This window comes from Solanum lycopersicum, chromosome 9 (genome assembly GCF_036512215.1).
Source record: "Solanum lycopersicum chromosome 9, SLM_r2.1".
Classification (NCBI taxonomy): Eukaryota; Viridiplantae; Streptophyta; class Magnoliopsida; order Solanales; family Solanaceae; genus Solanum; species Solanum lycopersicum.
Genome location: NC_090808.1, coordinates 56,970,014 through 56,997,616, shown reverse-complemented (window position 1 = coordinate 56,997,616; position 27,603 = coordinate 56,970,014). Strand labels below are relative to the sequence as shown.

General features: G+C 30.4%; 3 protein-coding genes across 3 annotated transcripts; all 3 read left to right on the top strand.

Moving 5' to 3' along the window:
* Positions 1 to 2,920: 2,920 nt before the first annotated feature.
* On the top strand, positions 2,921 to 5,471 carry LOC101261061 (uncharacterized). The gene is made up of 5 exons (XM_004247051.5): positions 2,921 to 3,533; positions 3,648 to 3,720; positions 3,797 to 4,227; positions 4,945 to 5,200; positions 5,313 to 5,471. The coding sequence occupies exons 1-5, from the start codon at positions 3,528 to 3,530 to the stop codon at positions 5,330 to 5,332; spliced, it is 786 nt and encodes a 261-aa protein (XP_004247099.2). The 5' UTR covers positions 2,921 to 3,527; the 3' UTR covers positions 5,333 to 5,471.
* An 11,822-nt stretch (positions 5,472 to 17,293) lies between these two features.
* On the top strand, positions 17,294 to 21,971 carry LOC101248712 (uncharacterized). The gene is made up of 8 exons (XM_069288838.1): positions 17,294 to 17,931; positions 20,047 to 20,127; positions 20,209 to 20,297; positions 20,417 to 20,491; positions 20,688 to 20,803; positions 20,911 to 20,988; positions 21,075 to 21,542; positions 21,678 to 21,971. Exons 1-8 carry the CDS (start codon positions 17,809 to 17,811, stop codon positions 21,761 to 21,763), a joined length of 1,116 nt encoding a protein of 371 aa, XP_069144939.1. The 5' UTR covers positions 17,294 to 17,808; the 3' UTR covers positions 21,764 to 21,971.
* Positions 21,972 to 24,450: 2,479 nt separating this feature from the next.
* Positions 24,451 to 26,911, top strand: LOC101260472 (protein SULFUR DEFICIENCY-INDUCED 1). Its single transcript, XM_004247049.5, has 4 exons — positions 24,451 to 24,690; positions 24,814 to 25,026; positions 25,829 to 25,984; positions 26,318 to 26,911. The coding sequence occupies exons 1-4, from the start codon at positions 24,610 to 24,612 to the stop codon at positions 26,723 to 26,725; spliced, it is 858 nt and encodes a 285-aa protein (XP_004247097.1). The 5' UTR covers positions 24,451 to 24,609; the 3' UTR covers positions 26,726 to 26,911.
* The last annotated feature ends 692 nt before the right edge of the window (positions 26,912 to 27,603 follow it).

Genomic DNA, 27,603 nt, shown 5'->3' with positions numbered 1-27,603 from the left:
ACTTGATGTTAGTTGGCAACTATAACCCTTAGATATGCACAAGTAGACACTTAAACTTGTATAAAGTTGAACAAATTGACACATTCGTCCTCCATAACACCATACATGAAAAATTTGTCTCTTACATGTATCATGTCATATAGGACACATGTGTCTGCTTGTTCACTTTTATATAAGTTTCAGTGTCTACTTGCACACATCCAAAATTAAAAGTCATAATTGCGAACTAGCGCCAAGTTAAAGGTCATATTTATGTATTATTCCTATATTTAAAACTACTTTATATAAAACCTTATATTCTGAGAGCTTAGAAACAAATATGACCCTTTTTCATCATCAACATTCTCCTTAATACATTTCATTCAAATTCAATTAAATCCGTCCATTTAGCATAGTAAGCTCAATTCTTATTGGCACCCTTCCTCTTCCACTTCCTTGATTTGCCTATGTTAGACAAAACTTAGGCATCATGTATTAAGGGTAATATGAGTCACCAAACACCAACATAGAATGGAAAGTGATGTGCCATAATTATTAGTAGATCTACATTCAATTATTCTTTTTGTTGGAATATGACATAGCAAAAACTCTGAGCATGAGTGAGAAAGAAAGGTTGTGGAAGCTAGTACACATGACACAACCAAAAATTGGCCTAACAAGTATTAGTTTTATTCACCGCAAACTATTTGTGATAGCATATGCTTCAAATTGAGAGGTGCTTTCCTAGAACTTGTGAGAATATTCTCGCTCCCATGTGTGTGCCTACAAAAAACATTTATTTATCATTTATGTATTTAATTTGTACGTTCATTTTACTTGTTTATTAGCTTGACTAAAAATAATTACTTAATAATAGTTTAGTTTAGAAAATTACGAAATAATTTATTTTTTTAGTGTCTATATTATTCTTGCTATTAAATATTATTTAATTTTTAATACAATTCTCAAAATATTAAATTTAATATTTCAAAAGATAATATAGTAATATTGTTGGACGTATATCCTGATTTTACAGAGGGAATAGTAATGTCCTCCATCACATGCACATCTATAATTTAATTAGTTAATTCAGATGCTAATGCATTCCTTATTCCTTATGCAATGTATATTAATTTCTTGGATAAATTCAACTAATCTGCATTTAGATTTAACTTCATTAATGTTAGGACTGAAATAATCATGGTGTTGTCCAAAAGCTAGTTATAGTGTCGATCGACATTCCTTCATCCAAAATTATGTTGTATTGTTAGAATTAAAAATATTTTTTTATGTATATCTATATTATATGTTGACACTTTTTGGCTTCTACATAATTTTAATTTTTTATATTTTAATACCTCTTAGATTAAATTCTAGTTTCGCCACTGTCTATGATGACAAATTAAACAACAAAGAAAAGTATACTAAAAAATTGTAATATTTTAATATTGTTTGACCATTTGATTTATATGAGAAAACTAATATAAAAGAACAATTAAGGAGGAAAATCTCCGCCCTAAACAAAATTCTTTTACGAAGCATGTTCAATTTATAGAAATTCACTTTTCCTCCAAATATCATTAAGAAAATATGGAAGAGATTTTTCCAACAAGCTCCTATTAGTCTATATCTAACCATATATAACAAATTTAATTTTATATCCTCCAACTCCAAGTCACTTTAAAAAAAAAAAAGAGTTGTCTGAAATGGATGAAATCTTATAAAATATTATGAGGAATTAATCACTATAAATTATTTATTTATTAGTGAAAAGTATGTAAGCAAAATATACTCTACCAAAATATTATGGGATTGGAGTGGCGGTTTGTGGGTGGAATGGTCCATAGATAACATTCAATGACATCGGATAAGTGAGAAAGAGATAATAAACTTAAAATATTACTTATAAAACTTATTATTTTTTAATTTTATCAAAAAAGTCATTTTTTTCATATATTTTGAAGAAGTTTTCCTGAAGATAAATTTAAAATATTTTAACCAAGTAAACTTAAATAAATTTTAAAAAAGAATGTGTAAAAAGCTGCCAAATCTTTTTGAAGATTGGTTTACACTCTCTCAACTACTTACCAAGATTTATCAGATTTGTATCGCAACTTCCAAATCTCCATCTTGATTTACTTGCAATTAATCTGAACAAAAGAACACTTTTTTTGCCCAATAATTGGACCTGGCCTCCACACTTTTGACACGTCCCATGCTTCAAAGCTTTCCACTATGAGCTTGGTACAGTAACTCTCCGTTCATTTTTAGTTATCTTAGTTACTATAAGTTAAATTACAAAAATTTTAATTGATATTTTAAAATATATATTTTTATCATATTAATATATAAAAAATTACAATTTATTATACTTTTTATATAGTTTTTGAATATCTAATTCTTTTATTTAAAAATATCAAATTAATGTAATCTAGTTTGACTTTAAAAATTAGTCAAATTAACTTTCGAAAAGCACTATATAACAAATAAAAGTAAACGGACGACATTGGCTTAACTTTAAAAAATTAAAATAAAATGTAGTTTTTAAAAATTTAAACTTAAGTAATTTTTAAGTTAAAATAAATTAAAAAGAACGAGAGTATCTACTTTTAATTATAACTTTGTCAAACACTCTTAAAAGTTAAAAATGACTTAAACTTTTTAGCCAATTCAAACAGTCTCTAAACTCGTTTGTGATTATCAGACCTATGTCTTGTGACCTGAAAATTTAGTTCTCCGAAACTAATACAATTTCTTCTCACCGTGAAACAAAACATTGTTGAAGAGAAATCTACTTTTAATGCTAATTTTGAGTTGTTAGTCTTAATTCTACTTTTATTTCTACGACTTATATTATATCTCATAAAATTTTATCTTCTTACCTAGAGTCAGATTAGTCTAAACGGAAGTAGACCAAGTAGTTTCATAGAAATGGTATATAGTATGTATCTTTCCTATGAAACTACTTGGTACAATTCTACAGTAAACCGTATATATTTCTAAATCCTGCACATAAATCACGTTTACATAATATTCTTTAACTTTCACTTTAGTAATAAAAGTTCCATTCTTATTTTTATTTTTATTTTTTTTAAAAATAGTGGATTTAACCCAAGGAGGCCCCATATATTGAAGGCCATTTCAAGGAAGCAATAGTAACCCTACATGTGTATGGTGAAAATAGTTGCCACAACCTCTAATTAGTACCTCTTAATCACTTTTTGAAGATCTACTTATTAGTAACAACCACATGAGCAATCCACTTAATTATATATTATAAATATAAAGTCTCTTATTGCTCCTATAATATTAACAAGCCAACTATCCCTCATTTCATTTCCTGGTTGTCTCAGATTCTGCTCGTGTCTTATTACCACATTTTTGTCATCATATTCTATTAAAACTTTATATTATAACCAAAAACAGGAATCTTTGGTACATTAGAGACAGCACAGATAGATTTCTTCTGCGTTGTCCATTTGACTACAAATCTTGTCTCAAGCACACTTACTTTATAGTAAAGTAACTAAAATATATTCCATCATAACATGCAGGTGACCTAGCTTTCTTATTATTTTTCTCATCAAAATATCCAATTTTACAACTTCATATCCTGTTATATATACATAAAAAATATATACTAACTTTGTTCAAATATATTATGTCAGACACTAATTCAAAAGCTCTTCAAGACTACAAATGAGACTACTACTTCTATAAGCAACAAACAAACTGTCAATAGTAAGTCTTATAAATAGTGATCTGATAGAAGTTGAACTCTGTTCTTTTGTTTATTAACTCCGTTTTTATTTTTCAGATAAGAAGGCAAAATCGAAAGAGATTGTGTTGTTTGGGATCTGTCGTGGGAAAAGCAAGAATTTCGAGTTATTCAACAGTATATTGTGCAGGAAGGATATTGGAAAAGAGTATTTTTACAGTACAATTCGATTAAGGGGAGTAGGAAGTTGTCATAGGAGCCAACAATTTGAATATTGTATGAAGATGAAAAAAGAGAACCTTAGAGTTACTAACAAAGCAGATTCAACAGTAACTGGAAATCATGTAGGAAATATTACACAAATTTTGCCTATTACGCATGATTCGACGAATGATCATAAAGATGGTGGAGAAAAGAAGGAAAAAGTTAAGGGAGATAAAGCTAAGATGAGCATCTCTAAAATGAAAGAGCTACTAAGATGGGCTGCTGCTGCTAAAACTGATAAGGGAACTAGATACATAACTAGAAAGGTGAACATTTCTACTTCTTTCTTTTTTTTTTAATCTTTCAACAACTATATAGATATTTATAGAGTTCATTTTTCTTATTCAACCAATAGTCAAAAAAGAAAGTTGATTTTTTGAGATAATAACAACTGTTAATTGAGTTATTGGAGAAATCAGTTGATATCTGTTTACTATAGTCATGATCCGCATGTACTTCGAAGGGTATTAACTGAACCGTTCATCGGAAAATTATAGTGTAGCTAGGCAAAACATTTTTATATATAAGAGAGAAGTATTGAAACATCATTGAATCTGACGTAGACTATTAGTTTCATTCTCGAACTAGATCTTAAAAATAATTATCTACTTGATTAAGTACTAAACTTAGATATACTTGTGATTTGTCATATGACATAGCAAGTAATTTCAAATTCTAGTAGGAGCATACAGAGAGAAGTGTTGAAAACACTCCTAAATTTAGCAAGAATTAGGAGTTAAATTCAGTTAGTCAAGTAAAGATGTTTTTTAAGATTGTCAATGAAAATGATAAATTCGCAACCAACTTTGGGCTTTCTCAATACTTTTCTATATTACATAATGACTGTCCTTGGCTTCTATTTGAATTTACTTCTTTATATTTTGACACTTTTTATTAAAAAAATAATTCTGACTCCGTCACTGCAATTGAGATCCAAATATTTATTAGAAATTAGTGGTGATTTACATGGTGTGTAATTGCAGGTATTCAACTTTAGGAACAGAGCAACATTGAAAGCAGTTGCAGATGATGATCAACTAAGTAATGATTCCCCCAAAATTAGCTTTAGATGGGATGCTGAAAGTTGCTCCACAACTTACTCAGCTATGTCAATGCCTAATTCATCAACAACAAAGAATCATGAACAATCAATTCAAATTAACTTTGCTTCTGTAAACTCAACTCCAATTCACATAGATCACTGCCCTAAATTGAACTGGATTACCACTGATTCTGAATGTAAGACTCCTTAACCCTTATAATTAGATCTCTCTCTTTTTTTTTCTTTTTTTTTTTTTGTGATTTTAGTATATGATCAATCTGAAAGCTTCATGTTTTCTTGTTCAAACAGTTGTGGTGTTAGAGCTATGAAGACTATAAATCTGGCATGTGCAGTAATTGATGAATAGCTAGAAATTTGATTTTATCAGATGTTATGATCAAGAATTTTAGAGGCAGATTAATGTAACATTAATTCCAATTATGTGAAGTTTCTCTATTCATCTTCTAACCAATGATTTACTCTTTAATTCCAATTAATAGTCTATCCATTCATTTTATGGAAAAGACATAAATGTACTTCTCAACTTATTTCGAAAAATCATTCACACGTTTGACTATCACGACGACCTATTGAATACTGAAAGAGTTGGTTTGGTTCTTACTTAGCGAAAGACTTGAAACATAAATACAAGGATTCAATGCATCTCTATTCAACTATTTAATAAATAACTTAGAACGTTTAAAGGTCAAAATATTCAGCTTGGCAAAAGTGGCAACTCAAGTCTTAACATAACAAATAACAATGTCTAAGTTACTAACTGTCTATGAAGCCTCTAAAACAAAGAGGGATGTCGAGACAAGACCTCTGATCATCCTAACAACTTAAATGAACCAAAATAATAAGGCAAAACATGATCAAAGGGATCCTTTGAAAAGTTAGGAGGCTCACCAACTAACTCTGTGTGCTCAGCTGGATCAACTAGATGTGCTGGAGTCTGATCTTGGTTACATGTGTCTGCATCATAAAATGATGCAGGCCAAATGACATCAGTGCATTGAATATATGAGTGCGCGAGGAGAATACTAAACAAGACATACATAAGCTTGTTTTATGATCACTTACCTTGGCTTTACTCAACTCACGAATAATTCAACTCAAATGCAAAGTAAAACAACAATAATGATGCAGTTATACAAAGCATTTAAAACATGAGGTAGCAACTCAATTTGTTAAAGAAATGCAATAACAACTCACTTTATATATAAGTAATATAATACTGTGGTAGTTTCTCTAACCGACAACCACCACTATGAGCCTAAGTGATGATACATTGTCTTGTCCATATTGCCAGAATTGTCCTATACTTTGTCATCATATAGAACGTCTTAACTAAGTGAATCCACTAGTCTATGCTAAAAAGAACTAAGGAATCATCTAAAAAGTATGATCATTTTCTACCCATGATGACTACATGATATATGAATATTTAAGTTATTATGAACTCGCGTTCCCACATCGGTGCTCAATATATACTACTCCCAAAATATACTCAACTCATATGTTTTTAAAACAAAACTCTTTTTTTGGTTTGAGATAATTGCTCAAATGTCGCGCCCCATTTTCGCAGAAAACGGGTTTTGTGCACGACCTAACAACTCCTTTGGGATTTTCGAGTTTGGAGTCACCACCTAACGAATTAAGGCGCGTTAGGGCACCTATCTAACCTAACTAAGTCTAACTAAGGTCAACGAGCCAGAGATTAGGGTAAGGGTTCAAATTACCTCGAGGGGAAGGTGTTAGGCATCTCTCGAGGTCCACAAGTGTGGGTCCCGACCGTATCTCATGCAATCTATGTGGGTGTTACGATTAACAATCAAAGTCACTTCTTTATTAATTTATTTAATCTTGCTAAGTGATAACAAATACAAAACAATTAATACTATTAATTTGAACATGCAAGGCTAGGTGATAGCAATAAATAAACAATCAAATTTTATTTTTATTTAAGCATGTAAGACTATGTTATAAACAAAATTGCCAAAAATTAAGCTATTAATATGTACGAAAGTAAAGTTTTGAAATTGAGCAACTTTGAATATGAATTTTTTATTTTAAAAAAAAGTTTGTTTCTTTATAGGGATGATGCCACGATATTGTTGATCGCGCTCCTCCACCATAGAAACAATTTTGATTTGAGGTCGGTCTAAAAATAATTTATGTTTTTGAAAATGATTTAAAAGATTTAGTTTACATGTAGGCACATAAATATTTACACATAAATACACATAATTCCTTTTGAAATTCATGGGTAGGTGGTATTTCTGAGGATGCATCGGTTTAATTTAAAAATTGAAACTAAACCTCATAGTTCCTTTGACTTTCCCACTAACGATAGGTTAGGAGATAGTGCTTAAATTTATTTCAAAAATAAAAAATGTCATAATCAATCCAAAATTTTAAAGGAAGATTGAATAATGACTTTGTTAAGAAAATTATGTTGCAAGGTTTTGATAGGAAATATATTTAAAAGCCAAGTAATTTGTTAAATGCATGAAATGATTCTAATTTAGTGTCATTATTAAAAAAACATATTGCATCATGAATGCGGAAATCTTCAAGAAGACAAATAGGATTACTAATTAAATAATATTAACTAATTTTAAGGGGAGGGCACAAATACGCACAAACAAATTTTATTTTTTATGGATATGTTAAAAGTTATTTACAAGCCTATAGACATGATTTCTAGGTGTTCAAGAAAGGAGTAACACATATATGCATGATTTTGTAAATCTAAATGATATGAACAAAATAATCTTTAGGCATGGTTTCTACATGACAAGACAATACTAAAAGTTATAACACCTAACCAGCCTATTAAATTATTATGATTTGATTTTAACATTCAAAAATTAATGGAATCTAGTTATTATTTCTTTAAGACTTATTAACAAAGCGTCAAGCAAATTGAAAATTGATATAACACCTACAAACAATAAATCTAGGTGGTTAAAGATAAATCTATAGGCATGATTTCTAATTATTTTTTTTAAAAAAAAAATGAACAAGTAAGCATGTAAATCCCCCTCCCCTAGACGATCCCCAAATAAATTTATATATGATCTTTAGAGTTACAAATGTTACAACATTCGAATAAATAAAATAAGAAAGAAAAAAAATAAAAATATATAGATTCAAATAAACAAATAAATCTTTTTTCATGGTTGATCTTCAACTTGAACTTCAAGTTTAAAACCTGTTAAAGCAGTCAAATAATGATTGAGCAGATTAGGAATGATAGCAACGAAAAGCAAGTTGATCCAACCTTTACTCGAACAAAAGCAAAAAGCAAGGTAGCAAAGAAGAACACTTGAATGTTTATCAAAATCTTAATGTATTTAGAGTAGCAAGAGAGTAATGAGAGAAGGAAGTGATGAAAAAACCTGTGATTGAGAGTGAATGATTGTGTGAGTTGAAGAATGTTCAACCATGAGAAAGGAATGAAATAAATGTCTTATTTTATAATAGTGGAGAGGTCATGATTTTAAAGGAAAAGAATCATTTTTGAGCAATTATGGAGGAATTATCTCTTTAATAAGAGAAATAAATCAATCAAACATTACCAAATATAATCAAAATAAAATCATTCCACAAATAATAAGACAAATCGGAATAATTTATGGCAAAATAATGAATAATACACAAGGCAATATTGCTTCCAATTAAGTACCAAATATTCACTTATCATAGCAACATCATTTACCAATAGCAAAAAGATATTCACTAAAAAGAATTAATTCATTTTCCTTAAATATCACAAAGAGAGATTCTATGCATCTTTCTAATAAACTAATTTAGGAGAGGTAACAACAATCCCAATTTTTCATAAAGTTATATCACAAGCAAATTAAATTACCTTATTATTCAAACTAAGCAATCCATTCAACATGCTCAAATAATTAAAAGGAAACAAAAACATGTCAATATACCATAATTAATAGATTTAACTTAAAAAGAAAAGAGTCAGCATTACTCTTAAAGGATTGACAACTCTAAATAATACTAGAGGCGTGAGGGTGTTAACTCTAATCTTCAATCCATGCAACACATTCTTTTAAATTTAACCAACACACCCGAATATTAAAACGGAGACACAATCATGAACGGATTACGCAATTTATAAAGCTACCAATAATGCATAATTATAAAAACATCCGGAGAAGCCATACTTTTCACGTAGAATAAGCATGCTAAAGGCAAAGGCACATAGATGTATATTGAAAGATCAATTGGTTTAACTCATTATAAACATAAGAGGATTTAGACATCATCTTAGCGTGCAATAGAATAAATAAAATAAAAGGCATTCATCTTATCACTAATTAAAGGCTTAAATCATATAACACAAACATTTAGGAATCATCAATTATCATATCCCTTAATAATTTAGAACATGAGCAGATTAACATAGCGGTTCACAAGCTAAAAAGAGATATTAGAGGGAAATTTAACAAGACCGAGATATCTAATTTAAAGAAATCCAGAAAGATCACAGTGATTGCCTCACAAAAACATACGACGAGATAGTAGCATGAAATTATTCTTGCATAGTACGAGCATGTAATTCAGTCAAAGCTAGGAAAATTTATTTGAATGAGGTTTGAATTGAAACGACACTGACCTGGACGGATCTGTACAGATCCGTCTTTAACAGAATTTTGAATTCCGCCGGAATGTTGCCTTGATCGCTGTGCGGAGCTGCTGCTATCGTGCATCTGGACGCTGCTACTGCACTGTTCCGTCGAGCTGCTTCTGTCCAGCTTCTTATGTTGCCAGCGAGAAGAGGAGTTCGCTTGGAGTTGCTGTTTGTCGGAGCTGCTCTCCGCTGCTGCTTAGCCATCCTTGCTGCTCGTCCACGCCGGCATCGCTGCTACTGGCTGGAGCAGTTGCTAGTGACTGCTCGCCGGTCACTGCTGTGATGCTGGCGGGAGGCGCTGGAGAAGAAGGGAGGAGGGAGGCGTTAGTTGGAACAGCCTCCCTCGATGTTGTCCAGCTGCTGGTGGCGCTGGTTGGTCTCGCGCAGCTGCTGGAGTTGTGCGCCGGCTGCTGTTGCGAGGAGAGAGGAAAGAGAGAACAATGAGAGGAAAAGAGAGAGGGGTTGCCGCCTCTGGTGGGTGGCGATTCCGCCAGAAATAATGGAGATAGAGGAGATGGGAGGCGGCTGATGGAGAGGGAGAGAGAGAGGAGAGGCGGCTGAAAAGAGGGGGGAGAGTGAAATAGTTTAGGTTTTGGTCATTTGATGTTGAGAGAATTAGAGAGTTAATCCTAACCGTTAGATTAAATAGAGATGAAGTGTTAGGATTTGATATAGGATTTATTTTTTTAAGATGGACGGATGGAATTAAAAGATGATGTTTTGAAATTAGATTGACAAAGATATAGAATGGCTAAAATTGCAATTAAAGTGGCTAGAATTGAAATGAAAGAGTGGCTATGATTGTAATAAAAATTGGAGTGGCTAGAATTGGAAGAAATTAGAATAGAATAGGCTAGAATTTAAATAATTTCATTAAAATACTACATACATTAAAATATTTTTTGTATAATTAAAAATCATCTAGATTTTAAAACATTTGAAATAATATTTACAATAATTTTATAAAGTAAACGATACTAAAATATATAATTTTTGAGAAAAATCGACTAAAACTTCAAAACTTTAAGTAAATTTTAAAATACATATTTAGTCGAATATAATCCTAAAAATGGTTAAAGGTCGGTCAAAATTGGGTGTCAACACTTAGCTTAAAAGCTCTCTTTTAATTGGTGTTTCCTTTCTTGCTCAAATTGAAAATATTTTAACTCTTGGGAATACTTATTCCGTATAATCTTTGAAGAAATAAAATTTACTCTTACTCTTTACTCACTCAAAGCTTAACTCTTAAAATAAAGTTAAAACGTTTGTGAAAGACTTTTATAAAATTCTATGAACTTTTCTTGACTTGGCTTTTAACTTCTTTTGACTTGACTCTTAACTTTTCTTGAATTGAATTATAGATTCAAGGATTGTGATTTGTGATAGATTAGACATCATAATGTTTAGGAGTATTTTAGATAGTTAAACATGATAAAAAAAAATCAAAAAATTACTGTCTCGAAGCCAGTCTGCGACGCAGAGATGCATTTAATTATTTGGTTGCAGAATTTTTGAGGAAGAACGATTCTTGACCACTCCGCGACGCAGAGAAAATTTTGTCAATCCCGAGGGACATGTCCGTGACATGGACCTAGTATTCAGATTTGTCCGACTTGTTCCTTCTTCATTTTCTAAGCCCCCTTCGCCTAAATTCAATTTTTTTTTTCTCAATTCCTCTTTCTTTAGATTCAGATACCTAACATATGTACACACGAATCTAATCAAACACAAATCTAAATTCGACCTTAAGCTCTCAAGAACTTCTCAATCTCATCTCAATTTCAAGAATGAAAGGAATTCAAGAATACAACTCAAAAACATCAAAATCTCAATCTTTTAAGACGAAAATCATATTGAAATAAACATGTTTGGCGCGTGGGTGAACAAACTCAATACAATGTGAACTCACATACCTCGTAGGAATTAACTCTTGGCGAAATTCAAATGAAAATCTCCAAGAAATCGATAAAATCATTGCTTTTTCTCCTCTTATTTTCTCTTATCTCAAAACCCTAATTCTTTTTTAGAAGCGTAAACTAACCAAGTTCTGTTTAGATGCTCAACCAATTACCAAAAACGAAATTGAAAAGTAATTGGATAAGAAAAAAACTAAACTACCCTTCAAAATCCTGATTAGACTTTCCTTATTTGAACAACCCAACTTCAAATAGGAATATCTATCTCACTCATACAAACTCAACGGTGTTGGAAAGATAATTCCAATATCTTTCCTACTGTATTTGGAAAGATAACTTTTAGATTTTTCATTCTTTCCTAAAATGACTCTTTCCAATTTTAACTCTTTCTAGTTCTTTCAAATATCGAGATGTTACAGTTTCACCGTAAAAATCAAAATAGCTACCACAAATTTCACCACCTATGATCAAACTCAAAATCAAAATTACATTATCACTGTCATCCCCACAAAAATTATAAAGATCCACTACAAAATATAACACCTACAAACAAACTAATCACCATCAAAATGTACAAAACCACCACCAATTATCACCACCAACATTGTCAATATTGATTTTTTTTTGTCTTCACCTCCTCCTATTCCCACTTCTTTGTCACTCATCACCAACAAATTTATCATTATATTTTTATTTTTTAAACTCAATCATAAATTTTATCAACCACCTGCAAATCTAAAGAGAAAAATCAAATATTATAAAAATGGTGTAATAAGATAATCATTGAGAATATGATTGCAGGGTAGAAGATTCTGGTGGAGGTGGAGTAGATGGAAACTGAATACGAAAAGTGATGAAGAAAAAAATAAAGAAGAAGAGGCATGTCGTAGGGGTGGGGGTAGGGGTAGAATGATGGTAAAAAGATGTTTTTGATTTATTTCTTTTACTCTTTTTTTTATCAGACGAGCTTTTATTTATTTTATTTTTTGCCACATCAGTTTTAGGGGGTAAATAATTCATTTTTGAATAGTAAATATGTGTAATAGATTGACATGATAGTTTAAACGTATACCTAACTTTTCGAGACAAGTTTAAAAGTAAATTCGTGATTTTTCCCTTCATTTTTACTTGTCCATCTTGTATTTTGCACGTCCCTTAATAACTAAAGATAATTACGAATATTTTATTATAATACTCATATTAATTAATGTATAACCTTAGGTATTGGAGATTAATTTGGGAATAAATAATTAATAGCGAGTGTAAGATTGAAAAAGAAACTTATCTTTTTTTAATATGTCGAAAATGTAAATCTACTTAGTGAACAAGTAATAGTGAATATAGGAAGTACTAAGGAAACATAATTTATGATACTCTTTTCGTCTTAAATATTTGTCGTTCTTACTAAAAATATATGTTTCAAAATACTTTTCATTTTAGAAGCTTAAGGCAAAATTAATTAATTAGTTTTTTTCATCTCTTAATAGTAATTGTTTTTAATTTAAGACTACTAATATTTCTTTCGTAGCATATAAGTAAATGATCAATCATAAAAGATAATATCTTAAGATGTAAAAAAAATCAAGTATTTATATTTTTAAATATGTATAAATTAAAATACGACAAGTATTTTGAGACGAAAAGAACATTAAAAACATTTATTTTCCAAGAATTTCACAAATTAAAATTTTAGAAGTATTTTAAATTATTGTTAGATCTTCATGTGGAATATGAGTGAACAATTTTGAGGAGCATATATATCTATGTATACGTGTGTATGTAAATCTATGTATATGTGTATCTATTGCAGACGAGTGAGAAACTTGGGTTGGTCTATTAAAAGGGGCAAAGAAGTTAGGCAATTAGGTGATACTCCTTCAAGTTTTAAATATTGAGTAAAAGTGACAAATAAATAAATAATATTAATTAAATTAAAAGTATTTTCTAAATAGCTCTAAGCTTTTAAGTTGTACACGTTGCCTCTATATTCTTTATTTCTTTACCTTTAAATATTTAAAATTTTATCAAAATAGACCAAAAAAAAAAAGACATTCTTTCTCAACTTCATTCTCTTCCACCGATCCTCTTCAACTGTAACTATATTTGTCAATCTTTCTTTCTTTTTCTTCTTGTTCTTCATCTTCCTTTATTTGCAAAATTATATTTTTATATAGAAGATCTATCAAGAAAAATTTATGAAAAAAGAATATCAAATATATATGTTTGAGTTTTTTGCATTGTATTTGTTTTGTTTAAGCTTTGAATAAACTAAAATGAGTACTATTGATAAGTATAAAAATCACTTTGCGTTAATTCTTGAGCTGCATTTAGTGAACCCAAAATGATTGTTTCAGTCGACAACTTTCGTAGTTGTCCGGACAACTATCAAAGTTGTTTATTGAAATAATTAGGCATGTCTTTGTTGTTGTCCAACAATTGTCTTTAATTGTTTGATGATAGTAGATTTTATCCCAACAACTAGTGCAGTTGTTTGACAATTGTGTTTTGTTGTTGGTCAATTGAAGAATTATAAAAATGTACTTTTTGTCGTATTTATAACATGTACTTAATGATACGATTATTAGAAAACAACTTAATGTTGGTATCTTAACAACTTTTAATCAAAAGCGTTTAATTTTTATATTAACAATTTCTAATGTTGTTGGACAACTGTAACAGTTGAAAGGTCAAGTCCTTCAAACAACTGCATTAGTTGTCTAACGATATTGAAGAGTTAACCAACAATATTGGAGAGTTGTCTAACAACTTTGCATAGTTGTCTAATAATAATTAAAGATCGATCTAGCCATTTTGTAAATTATTAGGTATACACTAAGTCGTTTAATAATAATTGAAGATCAATTTAGTCATTTTGTAAACTATTAATAAGTATAAAGCAAGTCATTTAACAATAATTGAATATCAATTTAGTCATTTTGTTAACTATTAAGTATAAACTAAGTCGTTTAATAATTAATTGAAGATCGATTTAATCGTTTTTTAAATTATTAAGTATAAACTAAGCCATTTAATAATAACTGAAGATCGATCTAATCATTTCGTAAATTATTAAGTTTAAAGTAAGTCATTTAATAATAGTTGAAGATCGATTTAGTCTTTTTGTAAACTATTAAGTATAAACTTAGTAGTTTAATAATAACTGAAGATCGATTTAGTCGTTTTGTAAACTATTAAGTCTAAAGTAAGTCGTTTAATAATTAATTGAAGATCGATTTAATCATTTTTTAAACTATTAAGTATAAACTAAGCCGTTTAATAATACCTGAACATCTATCTAGTCATTTCATAAATTATTAAGTTTAAAGTAAGTCATTTAATAATAGTTGAAGATCGATTTAGTTTTTTTGTAAACTATTAAGTATAAACTAAGTAGTTTAATAATAACTGAAGATTGATTTAATCATTTTGTAAATTATTAGGTATAAACTAAGTGGTTCAATAATAGTTGAAGATCACTTTAGTCGTTTTGTAATTTATTAAGTATAAACTAAGTCGATTAATAATAATTGAAGATCAATCTAGCCATTTTGTACAGTATTAAGTATAAACTAAGTCGTTTAATAATAACTCAAGATCGATCTAGTAATTTTGTAAATTATTAAGTATAAACTAAGTCATTTAATTATAGTTGAAGATCGATTTAGTAGTTTTATAAACTATGTCGTTTAATAATAACTGAAGATTGATTTAGTTATTTTGTAAACTATTAAGTATATACTAAGTGTTTTAATAATAGTTGAAGATCGATCTAGCCATTTTGTAAATTATTAGGTATAAACTAATCGTTTAATAGTAATTGAAGATCGATCTAACCATTTTGTAAACTATTAAGTATAAATTAAGTCGTCTTAATTTAAGATAGATTTAGTCCTTTTGTAAACTATTAAGTATAAACTAAGTCGTTTAATAATAACACAAGATCGATCTAGTCATTTTGTAAATTATTAAGTATAAACTAAGTCATTTAATAATAGTTGAAGATCGATTCAGTCGTTTTGTAAACTATTAAGTATAAACTAAGTCGTTAAATAATAATGAAGATCGATCTAACGATTTTGTATGATTATTAGATATACACTAAGTGGTTTAATAATAGTTGAATATCAATTTAGTCGTTTTGTGAACTATTAAGTATAAACTAAGTCGTTTAATAATAATTGAAGATCAATCTAGCCATTTTGTACATTATTAAGTATAAACTAAGTTAAGGCAAGTCATATTCATCCCAACAAGCAAGTGATCAATAAAAATACAAGCATATGGGTCCATATGCCGCACAAAAATGGTTACTCGGCACATTTTTTAGACGCTCATATGACCATGCAACATTCAACAAATTTTCAAACAAATAATTGAACATCCGGCTTTGCTTGAGTAGTTTGGGCCACAATATAAAAAATAAGTTGGATCAATGTGAAAAGTCAGCTCATCACACACAAGAATATTGCAATCATAAACTTGAATCAAGTTTTTCTCCATCACTTTCACTTTCATCACCTTCTTCTTCTCCACTAGATTTATCTCCATCACTTTCATCATCTAATTTTTTTCGCTTGAATTTTTGCTATTTTCTTTACTTTTTTCTTCATCTAACAGGTCACTGCTGCTCTTACAATTTTTTTCCATCTCACTAGATTGCTTCTCGCTGTTTTTTCACTTTTTTATTTTGCTAATAAGTCATTGCTGCTCTAACTATTTTGAAGTGTTGCAGTACCTCTTTTATTAGCAGTCGTATAGCTCTCATCATTATCTTCAGCATCTAGATTCGATGAAGATGTTTCAATTTTTTTCCTCTTATATTGACACATTATATCTACACTAAAATAGTTAAAAAGTTAGTAAATGATATAAAATTAACTTAATAGGATCAATAGAAAAATGTGTAATTATCGTACATTAAACATCAATAATTATATTGTTTGTCCTACAACTAATCAATTGATCAACAACTGAACACAGTTGTCTAACAGCTGTCGTAGTTGCAAAAACAACTTATCTAATCGTCCGATAATTACATGCAGTTGTTGCACCATTTTGTATCTGAAAGATATACATAATTATTCTTATAAATAATTTCAGTAGTTGTCCAGACAACTTTAAAAGTTGTTGGCTGAAACAACTAAATTGGCTAACTCATTAACACAAAATAATTTTATACAGACGAAAAAACTCTTTTTAGTTAATTTTAACTTCAAGCGGAATAAATGCAATGCAAAATAACAAAAAAAGTTATAGATATATGACAATGATTTTCTTCTTTATGAAACCCTAGTTTTGATATTTTGAAATAGAAAAGAGAAGAAAAATTGCTAGGAAGAAAACACAATAGAAATTATTGAATTATGATTTAGAATTGAAAAAAATTGATTTTTTTCCAACTTGTTGTTCCTTTGCCCATTTGATTCTATTTTATTAATGAAAAACTCTTCAAATTTCTTTTAAATTGGGATTTTATCAAAATTTTAAAAATATTATTTTGAGTCCTTAAGTTGTAAAATTGATAGTTTGGTCCCTTTTTATTAATGTTAAAAACAAGAAAATAGAGGAGAAAAAAAGGGACCCACTTGTCCCTTTTTTTTAATTGAAAACTTAAGAGGCATTCTTACCTCATTTTCTCGAGAAACTTTGAGGAGTATGTATACCTATGTATATGTGTATCGAGATACATATATATGTATATATATAGAGAGTAATGTAAATATAAATTACAAAAAAAGATACAACGAAACTGTACTTACGAATATAATAAATTGATCATCTAATATCCCAAAAAATATGAAATACAAACAAAGAAGAGTAGAAACACAAATAAATACATAGAGTGATGGACATACATAATACATAGAGAAAGAGAAAGAGAAAGAGAGAGGGGCTAAGAGAGAGGAGAGAAGAGTGAGTGAGAGAGGACATATATATAATTTTTTTCTTAGCATCTCAAACATTAGCTATGAATTATAAATCCCCAAATTATAGCCATAAATTCTTAGTGATGCCTAAACAAATTTTCTCATAATTAAAAGGTATTGGGCTATAAATTTTTTCCAAATTTTTACACTAGGCCCAAAACTTCATGTTTAAAATATTTCAATCCATGTGATGCATGCTGTAGTTAAGGGGTTAGCTTATTTGGTTACCTTCTTCCATCCTTCCTTCCTTCCATCTTCTCTCACACTCGCACACAGAGAAGCAGAAAGGGTTTTAGGGTTTTACAATGGATAGATACCAAAAAGTAGAAAAACCGAAGCCAGAATCACCCATAAATGAGTACGAGATTCGAATCACTTCACAGGGTTTTGTTCGAAACTACATCAACTATGCTAATACTCTTCTTCAGGTAACTCGCCATTTTTCCATTTTCATATTTGCATTTTTGCCTGTTTCACTTTGTTTTTGCCATAGTCAAGTATCCGATACTGAATTCCTTTGGTGATTAAGGCCTGGCTGTTTTTTCATGTTAATTTTTACTTCTTGTGCTTAACTCCGGCTATATAAAAAGTATTATTGATAGTCCTAAGCCGCAATAAAGAGAGAGCGTTGTCATAAGTTGATAGTCAATCTAAAAAATTATTTGATTTGAGATGAATTTGGCTGAACGAATGGATATGCAGTATTATGCTTCAAATTCCGGGTAACGTAGATGATTGAATAGGATTATTCAGATTATTGCTGTTAATATAGACCTATTGCAAATGCGTTATTCAGATTATTGCTGTTTGGATCATTTTTGTGCTTATGATACTTATTTGAATTGTGAAATTTAAATGGAACGTGGAGCTTACAACGGATATAATGTAGTGTATGTTACTCCATTTACCTTTCAATTCAATAGATTTGTTATAGATTTCGGACTTTATGGAAGTACATTTTCGACAAAATTAACATTCGATAAAAGGAATAGAAATATTCATGTGATTGAGGGTGACATAGTATGGAGAAGTGAAAGGCTCTGTAAGTTTTAAAGTGGCTGCTTGTGTACAATTATGTACAAGTCGATTTGCACCATGTGAAAATCTATGAGTGAATTTCTCATGGTCATAAAATGATTAAGTGGATGTTTTGACATATGCTACAAATGTAACTTTGCTTTGCAATGTGAAATACGAGGGTAACTTTTGCGTTATTAGCAGTCTACTTGCCTAACTTGATGCATATCAAGTTCCAATGGATGTTAATATCCTACGGGCTACGGTGCAGCAAATAAAAAATGAAGAGGTAGAGGAAAAGGGAAATGATGTTTCCTTTATTGCTGGATATTTTGTAAGATGCGGACTAGAATACTGCCGGTTTCTTCTAAACCTTTGAGAATTTCCCAGTATATCCTCTGTTGCACTGCTTCTTATTGTATTGCATCAAGTAACCCCAAAGTTAGCAGGTTTAAAGTTTTCTGCTAATTTAATATATGTCCCTTGAATCAAGCTGCAATAAATTGTTTGACAGAAGTTTGCTGGTCTCACAAACCATATTTTCATAAACAACAATATACCCAATGTGGTCCCGTAAGTGGGGTCCGGGGAGGGTGGGGTGTATGCAAACCTTACCCCTATCTTTGTGGGATAGAGATGCCGTTTCCGATAGACCTTACAAACCTTATTTTGCTGATAAAATTAAACTTTCAACTTCACTATCAGTATTTCAAATACCTTAAATATGACACTGGCAAGTATTTACGTGAGTGGTTATAACCAATCACTTAATCAACTACATTTGAATTCTAGATTAGTTGTAGTGGCTATATGAATTTCCCTATATTCATTTCACTCTATTCAAGTCATTTCATTCCAATATTAAGTAGTTTCTTTTAAGAAAAATGAACTTTTCAAATCAATGTTTTTATGAGTTTTATACTTATCCCTACATTAACATAAAAGTCAAACCATGAATAGACTAACCTCATGATATCACCTATATATTGATTTTTATGTCCATCGTGTCATGTCCTTAGCTAAATAAGCATGGAATTGTGAGAGATATTGGATTTTTCTAGACTTTTCTCCATAACCTCTTTTAAATCATCTTACTGTCACATCTAGGCATATGTGTATTTGTAAGTCTAATTAGAACATCACAAACCATTTTAGATTCTCGTATTATTTTGCGTGGCCACACGGCAGGCTTAACATCCATATCTTTGCGGCACTCATCTTGTGTATATGTGGTGCTTCTGAGGCTCAATTTTACTCTTATATGACATTACTAGCTCCTGAAATTTTGACATATCATGCATATGACACCCTTTATGGAATTTCACCATTAATATAATTGGTTAGCTCATCCGTACTTGTCTTAACAAGTACAGGACTTAAGGAGTGGTTATATGTAGATCAAATTTTCTTTCTCCCTCTGTCTTTGGTGGGATGATTTTCTTCTATAATTGAACATTTGCAATGATAAAACCAGCCCTTTTCTGTTAGTTGCTAATACAAAGTACATATCATAATTGTCTGTTCAGGAGAGGCATGGGAAAGAGATTGTCTTGAAAGCAATGGGTCAGGCAATTAGCAAAGCAGTTGCTATAGCGGAGATCATCAAGGTAGCTTTCTCTGGTCTAGATGGCTTTCTTCCTCTACTTCTTCTATTCTTTCTCCTACTCAATGATCTTAATCTTTTGCAGAGAAGAGTGCCTATACTTCATCAAGACACTGCTATCAGCTCAGTAAGCATAACAGATGTATGGGAGCCAATTGAAGAGGGTCTTTTGCCGTAAGTTTCACCCCTGATTTACTCTCATAATGTTTTCTTCTCGCACTGTGTGTATTCCTAAGCATGACTAGCATTCATGTGGTACTAATTTCTGGAAATTGGTTTTCTTTGCAATATAGTGTGGAGCAGACCCGCCATGTTTCAGTGATTTCAATCACGTTGTCAACACAAGAGCTGAACAACAATTCCCCTGGGTAACTCTCTGCCTTCGTCTGCTTCTCTATGTATGCTGCTCCTGTTGTTTGACATGGCAGCCTGTTAACTATTCAATGATCGTTATTTGAATTGTTTTTCTGATGGTCGTTAATGTATTTTGTCACTGAAAATATGTGGTCTTAACTGATTATTATCTTACTCTTCATGGCCCAAAATACAACTTCATTTTTATAGGTATCAAGCTCCTTCTGAGGTTGAACAGATGAAGCCACAGTATAATAATTACCAGCCCCAGCTGCAGCAACAGTCTCCAAGACAAACACGTGGAGTCTATTATGCTGGTAATGAAGGTAATGAGGCACCAGGCAACATCACTAAACAAAATGATTTGCAGAATTGAACTCGACTTAACTGGAAACTTGTGTAACATCTTGAATACACTACAACTTCATTTTAGATTCATATGGGCGAGGACGAGGTCGTGGTATAGGGAGGGGACGTGGTTGGAGCAGAGGTGGATATGGAAACTATCAAGGTATTCTTCTGTTACTTAAGATCTCGGTGAAGTAATGTGCTCATTAATGTATTGATGATGTAAATGTGGTAATTTTGTTTTAATAGAAAATGGTGATTACTCAAACTGGGGTCGAGAAAATGATGGTTACTCAAACCGGGGTCGAGAAAATGGTGGTATCTCAAACCGGGGCCGAGGAAATGGTGGTTACTCAAACAGGGGCCGAGGAAATGGTGGTTACTCAAACCGGGGCCGAGGAAATGGTGGTTACTCAAACTGGGGCGGAGAAAATGGTGGTTACTCAAACTGGGGCGGAGGAAATGGTGGTTACTCAAACAGGGGCCGAGGAAATGGTGGTTACTCAAACAGGGGCGGAGAAAATGGTGGTTACTCAAACAGGGGCCAAGGAAATGGTGGTTACTCAAATAGGGGCGGAGAAAATGGTGGTTACTCAAACAGGGGCCAAGGAAATGGTGGTTACTCAAACTGGGGCGGGGAAAATGGTGGTTACTCAAACAGGGGCAGAGGAAATGGTGGTTACTCAAACTGGGGCCGAGGTGGATGGGAAGGTCGTGGTAAGTATACTTCCTTGAGTTTGCATTTTGTACTGCTTACACAGATACTTTGTTGTATTCTTTTAAAACTATGATATTCCTTGGAATTTTTCTATTGTATTTCTGTTGAACCTTGTTTTATGCACATAAACTCAGACTCTGGATATGAAGGAGGCAGAGGTTATGGACGCGGACGTGGACGCATGGACCTCCGTCCTCAAGGTGGTGGCAACCAGGCTTAGTAGGGGATTGGCACATTGTGTTTTTGCACAGATGCCTTGGTTTAGTAGTTATTATGTCCAAAGTAGGTCTAAAGAAAGAAAAGCATGAAATTGTGGGTTGTTTCATATGCAGTGATTTTATTGTTTTTCAGCATCGTGGAATGTGGAAAAGCTTATATCCTCTATTTGCTTTAATGAAGCCAAAGTCAAGTAGCCAATTTCTCACAAAGTATTTATCGTTGCTGTATATGTATATCTTAATTTTTTTCCCCCTTTTGTCTTTTTCTGAGATTTTGATTTATTTTTTTTTACCTTTGTTGCCCTACTAGTGTAGGGGTTAGGGCGGGGTGGATTGAGCTTAAACCGCCCGCTCTAGATCAGTCTAGAAGATAGACTGGATAAATGCCAAAACTCCCCTTCCATGTTTTGGTGAAGTTAATTATTTTGCATAACATGACCAGGTTCATAACTCCTTGAAGGGACAATTTGGTAAAGAAGATGAAAAGCTGATGACATTTGGAAGTGAACAAGATATGTATATTTGTAGCTTTTCACAAACTATTTACGAATAAGTAACCGATGAGTATGTATTTTATTTCGGTAGACGTGTTATATTGGTTCCAATTAAAATTATATAATTTATATAACCAGAAAGTAAACACTAGATACCGTAAGATTTTATTAAATGTTTACTTAGGTTATTTTGATAAGAAGACCATCTCGGTTGCGTACTTAGTAAACCTTGAATTTTTCAATAGGACACCCTTACAAGCACTATGGTGTATATATACTAGTTTCTGAGAACGTGCCTTGCACGTTCGTCCCTTATTATTATTATTAAATTTTTATATTCTAAAAAGTTAAGTAATTAAAAAGATGCTTAAATTAACAATAGTAGTTTTACCATTTATCTTTTATTCGCTAAATAATAACAAATATAATATGAAGAACATTAAATAGATGATATATCTTGTTATTTTTTTGTTATCCTTCTCTCATTCTCTTTTCTTTTCATGTTGAATGGTGCAATTTCCTTCCTATGATAATATCAATCTTAGTAAATTGGTTCTTAAAAAGCATATCAAAAATTTAATTCTCAAAGTGTTTTTACATAAATAATGGAGAAGGACTCTTCACATTGAACTTTTAATTTTAAAAAATTATGTGTATGAGAAATAATTAACAATCAATAAGTAAGCAGAACAATATCACATTATCATAAATAAAATAATATCTCTAAGGCAAAAGTAGACATTCTAGTTTGGAAATAATTACTACTTAACTATTTATGAGTCCAGCTCCAATCAATAATCTATACATGGGAGTTTGACAATTTTTCAGTTATAGTTAAAATTTTACATCAACGATAAATAGCTTATTATCACAGTAGATAGACATTTTATGCATAAAATTTATAAATGCTAAAACATTTCGTCAATGTGGTACATATATCCAAATTTATGATATAAACACTAGGTATATTACGAAACACACTTGAAGCCATTACCATGATTAATATGTCAATTATTTTTATCATTATATCACATATACGTCTTCTTTTTAACCATAAAAAGTACTGTACACATGATTTATGAAGAGAAAGAATAATACTCTTTTTTTCATAACATTTCTCTTTGAATAATTAATATAAATTGAGCAATATAAACTTTTCAAAATGACTTATTCTAGATATATGATCAATTTGAGGAATGAATGTTCCAACAAACAAATAATAGACTAATAAGATTAATAAATTATACATATAAACGAAAAGTTAACATAAAAATACAACCTCAATCACATATATACTATATAGAGTATCATCCATTCTTTATCTCCAATTAGATGGGCCATTTTATTTTAGGATATATATATATATATATATATATATATATATATATATATATATATATATATATATATATATGATTTCTCATTTAGTCATTCTTCTCACTACTCATAAATAATAATTTTAAAAATATATTTATACTAAAGTAGAACACTCTATCGAGAGCCAAATAAGCATGTCAAATGAACTGATTAATCTTTCATTAATATGAATTTCATCAGTAATTAAGATACATAGCAGAACATGAATTGTATATTACTATTTTCTTCATGTAGGACACAAAATATTCTAATACAAAAACAAAATCATACGGAAGTACATCAACATATATAAAAAGGAAATATATAATATTTAGGACAGACAAAAAGGAACGGATAATAACAAAAAAATAAATAAATTACTGCGCACACAAAATGATTTGCAAAGTTCATTTTTGCATGATAATCTCTCATCTTCCTCTTGTCATTTACATGAAGATCATGCTAGGTAATTTATAGAAGTAGCTATGATGACCTTTGGTTAGATAATTAATTTGCATTAAATTAGTTCAATGGTTTTAGTCCATATCAATTTTTTTTTAATGGAAAAACTTTTCAAATACTCCTGATTTTTACAATAGAGTAATTAATTATCAATGTGAATTTGATTCATGCACCACTCTAAATGAGTTATTTATTAAATATTTAATTATATTTTATAAAATTTATTTAATTATTTTAATATAAGGATAAAATGATAATTCAACTTTGAAGTTTGAATCTTTCCGTTTATATAATATAATATGAATTAGAAGATAAGGAAAATAAAAGCAAGTGGGGCATGTATGTTTGTATTATGTTATAGAGACGGATATTCGTCCAGGTTCAACCAATTATGCATCACTATTCATGAATTTGTCTATCTTCAAATTTAACTGAATCTTCTCTTCCAAATTTTGATATTCATCTTATATATTAGAGTATTTGATACTATCTAACAACTTTTTGTAACAAAGATTTGCATTTATAAAGAGAGAATAATGAAGAAGGAAGTATTGTTTCATGTTATTCATAAGGTTCCTTCAGGTGATGGACCTTATGTTAGGGCCAAATATGCTCAGGTAAATTTCCCAAATTTCAATTAATTCATCCCCTCTTAATTGAAAAGTTAAATAGAATAGCATATAATGTTGTTTACCTAAGTAAAAATCTATTCAAAACATGTGGACATGCATGTATTTCAGATAGTTGAGAAGGAGCCAGAGGCGGCGATAGTATGGTTTTGGAAGGCGATAAATGGAGGAGATAGAGTTGATAGTGCCCTTAAAGATATGGCTATAGTTATGAAACAACTTGATAGAAGTGAAGAGGCTATTGAAGCTATTCATTCTTTTAGATGTCTCTGCTCCAAACAGGCTCAACAATCCCTGGATAATGTCCTTCTTGATCTCTTCAAGGTATATATCAATTACCATTCCTCTTCATCTTTTTTTAGCCCGCTAACTTTTCAAAATTTGAAATTTATGAATTTTGAATTTTATTATTTTGAAGTTATATATAGAGAGTGCGTGTGTTTTTAAATATCACAAACTGTTGAATTCGACTAAACTCATAGTCAACGAACACTTAGCTCCGACCTTACATACATTATAAGGTAATAATTGTTCAAATTCATAAAAATTTAAAAAATAACCTTCAAAGTCTCATTTGGTATAATATTTTTCAATTTTAATAACTAGCTCATAAATATACTAAACATTATTTATTCATAATCTTTCTTATTTTGGTCATCACTATATAGGGGGAAACCACCAAATGATGTGGTACTATGAGTTAATAAAAGTCTTGAAAATGGAGATTTTTATTTTTATTTTAGTGAAGATCACTTTTATTCTATACTCTATGAAAATCCAAAATATTAGTTGGGACTGAATTTTGGATATTGGAGTTGGACAGTAAAAACCAAGAAAGGAAATTACATAGGAAAAGAGGAATTTAACGTTTCACTAATACAACTTTGGATGGTACATAAAGTGTTTCACTTACATTGTCACACCCTATATTAATTTTTTAATATACATGTGTGACGATCTCATCTACAAATTTAAGTGTTCAGATATCATATTGACTATTCCATCTAAAAGTTTAAAATAATAGAAAAAAATATTTATATATTATTTAATTATATTCTCGTTACATATATATTGCTCCCACTATATATGGACTAATTAATTATTGTATTTACATGTATATATGTAGAAATGTGGAAAAGTAGATGAACAAATAGCACTATTGAAACAAAAGTTGAGACAAATATACCAAGGGCAGGTCTTCAATGGTAAACCTTCGAAAACTGCTCGTTCACATGGCAAGAAGTTTCAAGTTTCTGTTAGGCAAGAAACAGCAAGAATTCTGGTAATTAATCACAACTATTATTATCTTATTTAATGAGTATTACGATATTGGCTTAATACATAACCAATCCCTTAATCTTGTCAGCATATATATTTTTTCATTTTAACGTACACTCGAACCAATTAATGTTTCGATATACATATTCTTCTCAGTAAGCCATACATTTTCAAGTGATGATACAAGTATTATGTAAAATACAAAAAATATCACAAAATGAAAATACAATGGCATGTATACACTATATTATGCTTGTGCATAAATATAATATATTCCGCTATATTTTGTAAATACATAAATTATTGCTATTTTTCGTAATTAGTACAATTGTTACAGGGAAATTTGGGCTGGGCCTATACGCAAAAGGGGAACTTTATGGCAGCAGAAGTTGTGTATAAGAAAGCCCAAATAATTGATGCAGACAGCAACAAGGCATGTAATTTGACCCATTGTTTAATAAAGCAAGCTCGATATGATGAGGCTCGTAATATTCTTGAAAAAGTTTGGAGAGGTAATTATGCGGGTTCCGAAGATCCAAAAACAAGGAAACGTGTGGAGGAATTGCTAGTGGAATTGGACTCTAGACAACCACCACCATTTTTGCAAAATCTTCCAGGCCTAAATTTGGATGATGACTTTATGAATGGGCTTGAACATCTTATAAATGAATGGGCTCCTCCAAAATCAAGAAGACTACCAATATTTGAGGAAATATCTACTTTCAAAGATCAATTGGCTTGTTGATTGTTGTTCAATAGTTAGTGATATGTGGGTATTGGATAGATAAATGTGAAATAAGTGAGTTATTTTCAAATTAGGTGAACATAAATAAATAAATAATAGTCTGTGAACCATGTAAACTATGATGTAGATGAGATCTTGTGGCAAAGTTTGGAAATAAACTCTACTCTATTGTTTTTGTTGTTGCTAGTTTAACCTTCAATTTTCTGAAATCTATTAGTTTGATTGATTCAAAATTATGTTGAATACCTCTTTTTTAAAGAGGATAATGTTGTTCAACGGAAGCACATCTTTTTGTTGAATTTATTTGTGCAATCTTATATGAGAACCAGGATAAGTTGTCTCTAGCATGTGAAAGTAATTTTTAACTTTTCATATGATTGAATTGGATCACCCCAGACTAATTCAATAGTTGCTTCTTTAGCTCTTCAAACTTACATATATGTCAGTCGCACACCATATTCAGTTAACATGTCATTTTGTATATATTTTGGTGTGTAATAACATCTGATTCAACACATTTACCTATAATAATACTCCCAACAACACTTTTGGTTGCTTTTCTTTCCAATAGTGAATTATGTAGCAACAAATGTGTGTTCGCTTTCAAAATCCTTTATCTTGAACATTTGAGATTATTTTCAAGCTTGAAGCTCGTAAACTCCAACTACAATTTTCTCCTAGGTGCTGTAACAAATAATTGTTGGAAAAACAGTAATATACAATCTATAATTTAAAGTAATTTGAATTTAGGTCTTACCTAGTTGAGCTTGATGTCTTGAATTGAAAATGTTTTTAAGATTAGACTGTTTTTTAGTGTAGGGATGAATACATATTTATTCTTATACACTTGATCTTTCTCAAATAAAGAGTGATTAATA

Coding starts and splice junctions, on each gene's coding strand:
- LOC101261061 (XM_004247051.5), top strand. Junction 4,228..4,944: donor CTAGATACATAACTAGAAAG/GTGAACATTTCT, acceptor GTGTAATTGCAG/GTATTCAACTTTAGGAACAG. Junction 5,201..5,312: donor GATTACCACTGATTCTGAAT/GTAAGACTCCTT, acceptor TTGTTCAAACAG/TTGTGGTGTTAGAGCTATGA.
- LOC101248712 (XM_069288838.1), top strand. CDS start 17,809: ATGGATAGATACCAAAAAGTAGAAAAACCGAAGCCAGAATCACCCATA. Junction 20,298..20,416: donor ATTGAAGAGGGTCTTTTGCC/GTAAGTTTCACC, acceptor TTTGCAATATAG/TGTGGAGCAGACCCGCCATG. Junction 21,543..21,677: donor AGGTGGATGGGAAGGTCGTG/GTAAGTATACTT, acceptor ACATAAACTCAG/ACTCTGGATATGAAGGAGGC.
- LOC101260472 (XM_004247049.5), top strand. CDS start 24,610: ATGAAGAAGGAAGTATTGTTTCATGTTATTCATAAGGTTCCTTCAGGT. Junction 24,691..24,813: donor TTAGGGCCAAATATGCTCAG/GTAAATTTCCCA, acceptor CATGTATTTCAG/ATAGTTGAGAAGGAGCCAGA. Junction 25,985..26,317: donor AAGAAACAGCAAGAATTCTG/GTAATTAATCAC, acceptor CAATTGTTACAG/GGAAATTTGGGCTGGGCCTA.